The sequence below is a fragment of the Haliaeetus leucocephalus genome, unplaced genomic scaffold (assembly GCF_000737465.1).
Source record: "Haliaeetus leucocephalus isolate CR32 unplaced genomic scaffold, Haliaeetus_leucocephalus-4.0 Scaffold395, whole genome shotgun sequence".
Classification (NCBI taxonomy): Eukaryota; Metazoa; Chordata; class Aves; order Accipitriformes; family Accipitridae; genus Haliaeetus; species Haliaeetus leucocephalus.
In genome coordinates, this window is record NW_010972831.1 from 1,079,892 (window position 1) to 1,088,504 (window position 8,613).

General features: G+C 48.2%; 2 protein-coding genes across 3 annotated transcripts in view; one reads left to right on the top strand and one right to left on the bottom strand.

Annotated features, from left to right (window-relative positions):
* C1QBP (complement component 1, q subcomponent binding protein) overlaps positions 1-4,685 on the top strand; it is a 5,328-nt gene extending 643 nt beyond the window's left edge. The window contains exons 2-6 of the mRNA XM_010573899.1: positions 96-246; positions 731-818; positions 1,876-1,971; positions 2,832-2,954; positions 4,259-4,685. Coding sequence (XP_010572201.1) covers positions 96-246; positions 731-818; positions 1,876-1,971; positions 2,832-2,954; positions 4,259-4,408 — 608 coding nt within the window. The 3' untranslated portion in view covers positions 4,409-4,685. The remainder of the gene's footprint in view (positions 1-95; positions 247-730; positions 819-1,875; positions 1,972-2,831; positions 2,955-4,258) is intronic.
* A 768-nt stretch (positions 4,686-5,453) lies between these two features.
* On the bottom strand, positions 5,454-8,493 carry RPAIN (RPA interacting protein). 2 transcript variants are annotated; one of them, XM_010573516.1, is made up of 7 exons: positions 8,413-8,493; positions 7,910-8,098; positions 7,274-7,337; positions 6,631-6,745; positions 6,356-6,419; positions 6,087-6,221; positions 5,454-5,539 (listed from the first exon to the last, which is right to left on the bottom strand). In XM_010573516.1, the coding sequence occupies exons 1-7, from the start codon at positions 8,488-8,490 to the stop codon at positions 5,510-5,512; spliced, it is 675 nt and encodes a 224-aa protein (XP_010571818.1). In that variant the 5' UTR covers positions 8,491-8,493; the 3' UTR covers positions 5,454-5,509. The 2 variants fall into 2 exon arrangements, with proteins under 2 accessions (XP_010571818.1, XP_010571817.1); XM_010573515.1 differs by lacking the exon at positions 5,454-5,539 and having other exon boundaries at positions 5,629-6,221.
* Between the last annotated feature and the right edge of the window lie 120 nt (positions 8,494-8,613).

Sequence of the window (8,613 nt, forward strand, 5' to 3'; positions counted from 1 at the left end):
CGTGGTGGCCGGGGGGGGGGGGCTCGTCCTGCCCGCTCTCAGCGCGAGGGCCCTTAACACCCCTCACCCCCCCCCCGGCGCCATTTTCCCTCCAGGTGACAAAGCCTTCGCGCAGTTCCTGACGGATGAGATCAAGGAGGAGAAGAAGATCCAGAAACACAAATCTCTGCCCAAGGTCTCCGGGGGGTGGGAGCTGGAAGTGCACGGCACGGAGGCCAAGCTGGTGCGGAAGATAGCGGGCGAGAAGTAAGTGCGGGCTTTGGAAGGATTCCTCTGGGCGAGTCCCTGTGCCCCAGAGGACCAGTAGATACGAGTCACCAGATCTGTCCTTGCGCTCCTGTTACTTTCATTGCTATCTGACCAGTCTGTGCAAACCGGGCGTTGCAGAGGCCCTTCGTTTTACCACCTTGGGCCCAATGCGCTTTTTTGGGTTTTGGCAAAAGTTTGCTACTGTACTGTGTGTTGCAAAGTTTCCTGCAGTCTTCCTGCATTAAAAGTAGCAGTTCAGTCCAGTAAAACTTGAAAAACGCTTGCTCATGAGAGCAGTTGGGGGAAGCCAGCTTCATTCAGGCGTGTGTCTTAAACTTTTCACTGCAATACCTGGTCTTGTTCATGGTGTGTGAATTCAACACCGGTAACGCTGTCCCCACGACAAAAGCTTCAAATAGGAGGAATTTTGATGAGTGTTTTTTGAGTGTGTTCAGAGTAACTGCTTCCGTTTCTTTTGAAGGATAACGGTCACATTCAACATCAATAACAGCATTCCACCCTCAGCTGAGGATGAAACACAAGAAGAGCAGAAACCTGATGAGCAGGAGGTAACTTAGTCTTGACGTGCACTTTAGTGATGGGTACACAGAGGGAGGTTAGAGCCTTGCCCTTAAGTGTTAAGGCTTTTTTTCCCCTCTGACTTGATATTTGGGAGCCTTAAGTCACAAAATGCAGATTTTTCTAGGTTGCCTGTCACTTGGCTGTGACCTTCCTCTCTGCAGTAGAAAGGCAGAGCAGGGTGAGAGGGCTCTATGAGGAGATATGAGAGGAAATTTGGTATCTCTTGCCTTCGCAACCCCCTGCAATAAATATTGCCTTTTGTACTTAGCGTAACTCACAATGCTGGTAGACAACGTCAACAAAATGCAAAGCTATTGACATTAATCCACTTGCGTGGTTTTGTTGGTCAAAAGTGTTTCACTCCCATTTAATAAGACTGTTAGTCAAAATACCAGTAAAAACTGTAAATGAGCAATATAATTTGAGGCAGACAGCTTCATCTGCAGTGACACTGATGCTGAATGAGTCAGGAATGCAGCTGCTCTGATTGTAGCAGTTTAGTTGCACTTTCTGAAGGGTAGTGTTTGTTCCAGCACATTGCACTCAGCTGGGTGGGATAATACTGGGGATGTTTGCACATTGCTTCCCTTCCTGGGTGTGCCTGTGTCCGCTGAGAAGGCGCAGTGCACTCAATCTGTGCATGTGTACGTGTGTTTGGCAGTCTCTGTGCCCTGCCAAGTTTCCTCCACAAAGGAGGTCAGGCACGAGCAGCTCCTGCTCTCAAAACAACGTTGAGTCTCTTCCCAGTTCCTGTCCCTTCAGAGGAACCCATCCAGGCGAGCTGCAGGCTCTCTGGGTTGTCAGGGGGTGGCAGATGCTCCCAGCTGTCATTTTACCCGTGTGACCAGCCATGGAGCAGAGCAGGGGCTGAAGGGCCGTTGGTGAGGCTGGGGGAGGCACGGGTTGCCCTGGCCAGGTCAGAGACTCCAGAAAGAGGGTGACAGGGAACAATCTGTGCTGGATGGGCTGTGTTGCTGGGCTGTACTGTCATCACTTTGGCTCCTGTTCAGACTCCAATGCTGATGCCACTTTTCTCTTATTTAGCCTGATCTTACATCAACTCCAAACTTTGTTGTGGAAGTAATAAAAGATGATACAAAACAGACCCTTGTTCTTGACTGCCATTATCCCGAAGATGAGGTAGGTATCAAACTGGTTGTGTGTTGGCCAGCTCTGATCTGTAACTTACTGTGTGTTTCCTACTTGACTGTAGTGTAACTGTGCCGCTGTTGGATCTTAACTACTCTTTATAGTCTGTTGGTTTTCTGAATCTGCAGAAAACGCAGTCTCCTCTTACCTCTTTTTTAGCACACAAAAAAAAAAGGCTTTGTGTTTCCAGGAACGCTCACTGGGGAGGAGATGTTCCATTGCACTCCTCACATCCTGACCTGGTGTTTCTGATCAGCTGCTTATTGGCCCATTTATTGAATTACATTAGAGAAGGGAGGCATGGCTTAACTGTAACAGTGCGGCAACTTGAGGGGGTAAACAAGAACAGCCAAAACAAGATAGATTTAATAGTGTGTCAGTAACTGAGCAATCTCATTGTTGTGAGGTGTCACAAAGAGAAGTAGTGATTAAATAAAGAGCGGGAGGAATAAAATGGAGATCTTTGCTTCAGACTGATCTTTGTGGTTTATTTTGTAAACCTTAACAGATCATTTATGCAGCCAGTCCTGACTGACAAAGGTTAGACAGACTTGTGAAGACAGATTTAGAACCACAAGGAAGAGGTTTTTATGTCTTTGTAGAAACCAGGCTGCTGACTTACATCAGGTTGCTTCTGGCAGCATGAGCTGGTAGACTGACATGTTTTCCTGTGTTCTCATGCATGTCTGTGCTTGTCTTCAAGGCATGTGTTGAGAGGGGAGAGGCACAGCTTTAGTACTGGTCTTGGGGATTTGCCTGCAGTGCAGTATTCCTAGCTTTGGGATGAGATGGCTGAAGGTGCCAAGTGATTAGAGCTAATTGTATGTCTTGCATCTCATTTCCTGTTTCAGGTTGGACATGAGGGAGAGGAAGAAAGTGATATTTTTACAATTCGGGAGGTCAGTTTTCAGCCCACTGGAGAATCAGATTGGAAGGACACCAACTACACCCTCAACACGGATTCCCTTGACTGGGTAAGTGTTGCTAGCATGGCCGTAGGCTGCGGAGGGCACTTCAGCGTATCTTGCCTGGCTGTCCGTTTGCTCCTGAGTTACGAATGAGTCCTGTCCCGGATGCCTGGGATGGGGGATTCCCCTGCTAAGCCCCAGTTTGCCATGAGATAGTGGTTCTGCAAACGGAGGATTATTACGTGGTCCCAGCAGTTGTGCAGTGCTGGTGGCGTTACTGGCAGTCGGAGACTGAGACATTGAAACTTGCTCTGTTCCAGGCTTTATTAAGTTGATTTCCCAGCAGCTATATTACATTTTAGAGATGCTTTGACACTTGCTCAAGCATCTTTTGATCTGTGTGTTTAACAATGTAGCTTATCAGATGCCATGTGTAGATGTCTCTGTTTTCTGGGTTTTCCAGGTATGTTTTTATAGTACTGACACTAAAAACTAGTATGCCCAAGAATCTGGCATCTGCTTATATGTTCTCAATAGCAGGCTTTCAAAAGCTTTTAAAACTTTATTCCTAGAGTGTATCTCTCTTTGGGAAGCATGTTAAAATTGGTTAGTGTGCTCTGGAACATCCCACATGGCTTTTCCCCCCCCCCCTCTCTGACTTGAGACAGAAGATTAATTAAAAATGCATATGATTTGTGATCTGCTCAGATTACAGAAGTCCAAAATGAATCATTTGCTCAGTAATATTGGTGGGTTTAAAAAAAAACCCACTAGCAAGAAAAATCCCCCAAACCAAGAAACGCATGACAGGTATTAGCATTACTGCATTACGCAGTAATAACGAATCTGTTCACCTGAGGAGCAAGGGGGGAACCCACAAGCATTAACGTATGCTGGAGTTGCAACAGTGAAGCAGGATTAAAAAGAAAAAAAAAGTTGATGATTGTAAATACTTGTTTGAAAGAGTAAATCTTTTACATCCGATACCACCATTTCCAGAGTGTTAAAACAATTCACCCCCAAGGCTGTAGCTTTATATAGAGGGGTACAGGCAGAGCTTGGCACATGTAATCTTTGAGAGACTTTACCTGCTGACTCTGATAGTCAGTTGATCATCCTCAGGGTGCAGCTCATTTGTATTTGTTGGGTTTGGGTTTACATGACCAAGTTTGGATGACCTGTTCCATGGCCCCTTCCCTCCAAATGTTACAGCCGAGGCCAGGCCTGCCAAGAAGGGGATGGGGAGCTGCCTGGTCTCCTGTGGGAGGTGGGCCTGATCTTCCTGGCAGAAAGAAATGTCAGCGACATTTTAAAAGCAACCTCTACCCAGGTGCACTCTGCTAAGGAAGTTTCCTGTTCCTTGCTTCCAGGCTCTGTACGATCACTTAATGGATTTCCTGGCTGATCGAGGAGTGGACAACACGTTTGCCGATGAGTTAATAGAGCTCAGCACCGCATTGGAGCACCAGGAGTACATTAAATTCCTTGAAGACCTTAAAAGCTTTGTCAAATGTCAGTAGGTCAGGCTAGGAAACTTGTCTTCAAGTGTGGGTATTCCACAGCACTGCTCTAGCCAGCAATACCCAAATATATCTTCACAACAGATACGGAGAGTAAGCAACTTACTTTGAATTTGGAGAATGGGAGAATGAGGATTCTTACTTGTATTTGGGGACATGTATTTATGTTGCAGCCCAGATCAAGTTCTCTGACATTATGGTCCAGAATTGCCTCGCCCTACTTGGCGGGTTTTGTACAATTAAGGATGAATGTGAAGAATAAAATATGTTCAACATATCACTGAAAACTGATGGTTTCTCTTCTTCCTGCTGTACCATTGCTGACCAGAGAGCTGCCATACAAACGATGCTAGTGTTTGTCTGTGCCGGTACGAATACAGCTGCTCACAGAGCTGTTGCTGCAGCAATGGCGTGTGCTGGCCTGGAGTTTTTTCCAGAGAGAGCTATTCCAGCACCTCCAAACACCCAGTGTGCCCTCTGTCAGAGTTGTGTCTGTAGGAGGAATGTTGCCAGCCAAGCAGTGCTAATTATGTACATGACTCATTCTAGAGGTCTTGGCTGTCTGCCTACATGTTAGGGAATAGAATTCAGGGTCTTAAACATTGTGTTTGAGGAGCCATTTTAAAAAGGGATGTGCTGCCATAACCTATTATTTTACTATTAATGTAGGTATTTTAGCAAAATACTGTGGAAAGGCTGGAGCACTTTAGTTCCAGCAGAATGACTGAAAGGCTGTGGCTGCTGATGTCAAAGGCACTGCTAGCAGCAGGGCAGCAGCTGTGGTCTTCTACTCAAGCCAGTGTCTCCAGTTGTTGCCTGAAGGTCATACTAAGTTTAAACAGAAACCAAAACTAAAGAAGTCCAATGTGAGATCACCGATGCATTATTAAAGACAACACTAAGGCTGAAATAAATGAAGTATATTTATTTCAAAACATATATTGTGCCATTAAAAGTGCAGGTCAAGGCAGTACTACTGCCTTTTCAAGTATCTTTTTGACACAGCAGTTAGTTGCACATATATACATAAAAGTACTAGCAGCTCTGGGTGGATTTTTAGTCTTGAAGTCCTTCCGGTAAAAAAGAAGCAGCTGAATCAACTTAAAGGAGAATCGTCCAGGAGTCACAGACCTTTACAAAAGGTAAGTTGAACAGAGAAGCTATAGCAATGTATAAAATGCATTATTAATGTTCAAAACTATTTGAAAGCTCTGCTCCTAGCACTGTCCTCAGTAATTTTACGTAAGCAGCAAAGCTAAGAACTTGCTAGCTCTAGCTCAAGCCAAAGGGATGGTATGTGTTTTCTAAGAGGTATGGGCGAGCCTTTCGAGGAGGCTTAAACTGAAGTAATTTTTGGAACTTTTCTTCATGAACCACTTACCTGAACAGATGCTCCACACAAGACTTGGAAGTTGTTGGCTAAGGTGTGAGAAAGATAAGGCACTAAACGTGGCAGGTCCTTGAAATGTTCCCTAACCCAGCAGTTAAGGTAAGTTGTGTAATTTGGCTCTTCTTTTTATGGTTACTGGTGGTCGAAAGTAAAACCATTTCCAAGGAAGTTTGTGGAAAAACAGCCAACACAAACCCATGGGATGAATAGGCTTGTGATTTCTGCCCATGTAATTGAGAAGTGGATCCAAGCAGAGATCCTTTCCAGGAACCTGACATTTAGACTCACCGGACAGCTCATGAGGAGACTGGCTTCCTCCTCCATTCCACTGGTAACTGTGAACTCTGGGTTGTGCAAGCACCTGTGACTGTGCTCTGTTACAGTGTTTTCTAGAAGTGACCGAAGCTTCCCTTCTGTCATATCCTGAGAAAGAAAACTGGGTTAAAAGAAATCTTACACTTAAATACTTAAATTGCTGTCTGTAGCTTAAAACTGCCTCTTTGCAGCAGCAGACTTCAGATGTCGCATGTAACACGTTAACTCACTGTCCAGCTTACCTGCGTGCTGATGTGTAATCCACACTGGCAAAAAACTAAGTGATTCCTCACAGTCAGGTTATTCCTAGAAAGAGCATACAATGAGCATCATCACAACAACCAGAACAAAGGTAGATTTTAGCAAAAAAAACTGCTAAGGTCTAGGAGATCAGGGTTTATTTTATTTTGCTGAAATTAACAGCGGGTTCTGTTTGCCCACTGTTTTGGCCTGTTTCTAAGTGCAGACTGCGGTAGGGGAGTGGAGAACCTCATTCCAATGCCAAGGGCTTTCTTACTTTCTACACACTGGGCAGATGACCCTGTCGCTAGCATCCAAGCCATCGAGCATTGCGTTGAGACATTCTTCATCGAACTGCAGGCTTCGCTCATACTCTTCTATAACCAGCTGTTCTGCAATAACACAGCAAAATACCTTCAGGCATCTGTTATGAACTGAAGACAAAGCAGCACATGTGAAGCTGCTGGGTAGATGGAGGCTGGGGCAGCCACTAGTTTTCTAAGAACTTTTCTTTCTTTGGATCAGATCTCTACACTTGAGGAAATCATTCCTGCTAATCCAGTTTTTCCTATGGCTCAATCTTTAGCCAGTCTCAAGGGGGTGACTTTCTGCTTTCCGACCAACAATTTAGAAACATTCTGAAATGATTTATACAGGTTCCTACAGCTCCCAAACACCTCAGTGCTGTTTCTCTGGTCTCCTCTCTCATTAGCTTCTCACAGACATTAAAATGCCACTTTTAAAACTGTCAAAAAGGGTCTTCATGCATTAGAGAGGCTACAGAGATTCCTAAGGAGGCTCTTCCCCTCTATTGTGTGGTCTACAAGAACCAAGGAGTGCAGCCTCAGCTAGTATGGATTACTAGAAAGTCAGGAATATTACAAATCAAACAAGAGTCAGAAAGCGTGTAGAGACATTACCTTGCAAGATCAATTCTTGTTGGATCTCCTCCAGTACTGCTAGCTCATCGGGGTCCTCTAGCATCTGAAAGGTGCATCAGTCAGTGATTCTCCCATTCTGACTACTTTCTCACTTAACTTCCAGCACCTGACTGAACTGTCACTGCAACATAAATTCACTCTGCTTATTCTTCTGTCTGGTAAATCTCTGCGCTTGCAAAACCATGTGCCGTGTAAAGGAATCTATGATATAATCACCTGTGCAAAGCCAGCCAGAATGGTTCTGAACACAGCCCATCCAAGAACTTGCTTTTCAAACCACTGAACTTTTATTCCCATCCTCAGGAGCGGGCAGTGACAGACCGGCTTTAAAAACCAGAGATGAGGAACCCACCGTCTGCCGTGACGCACAGGCAGTTTGTGAAGGAAACAAGGAAGTTCCCCACTCGTGGGCCCAAAGGCAAGCGCTTTCACAGCACGACGCCCCACATGAGCTGCGGGAGCAGGAAACCCAGTCGCCCCGAGTTTTGCCAACTCCACGCAGCAAAAGACGAGAGTTAACAGCTGCAGAGAGACGCGTTCGGAACGCCGGCATTAGGTAGCGCGTTGACGCAAGGGTGCCGGAGACCCCATCGGCCCGAGGGAGCTCGTACTGACCTGGGCCAGGGCCTCCGTTCCCCGGCGGGGCAGCTGGCCCTCCTGCGCGGCCTGCAGCGTCTGCCACTCCTGCTCCATCACCTCCTGCACCAGCAGCGTGCCCGTGGCCGGCCCGCACACTCTCTCCCCGGCCTGGCGGTACCGGTCCAGCAGCTTCGCCCGGCTGCTCCTCAGCCGCTCCATGCAGCGCTGGGAGGGAGCGGACGGGACGAGGCCCGTTAGCGGGGGGGGAGGGGGGGGGACGACGTGGCCCGAGGGCCGGTCGCATCCCGGACGGGGTTGCGCGGGAGCGGGCTGACAGCTCCCACCGGGGGTTGGCCTCCGCCAGCCCGCGACGGCAGCGCTGGACCCCCACGAGGAGGATTTGGGAAGGGGCCCGGCTCGGCTCACCCGCCCGGGCGGGACCGAGCCCGGCCGGCCCGGGGCGAGGCGGCGAGCCGGTGCCAAAGGAGCGGGCAGAGCCCCCCCGCCCCCTCCCCAGCCCACCCGACGTCCCGACTCACGCGGCGGTAGGTCTCCTTCCAGGGCGGCGCGGCCGGGCCCTTGTAGCGAGCCCGGTATCGCCGGAGCGGCGACTCCATGGTCCGCCCGCCCGGCAGCCGCAGAGCGCCTCTGCCGCGGGGCACGCCGGGAAATGTAGTCCCGGCACCGGAGGGGGGGCGGCGGCTCCGCCGATTGGCGGCGCGGCCGGTGACGCCGCGGTC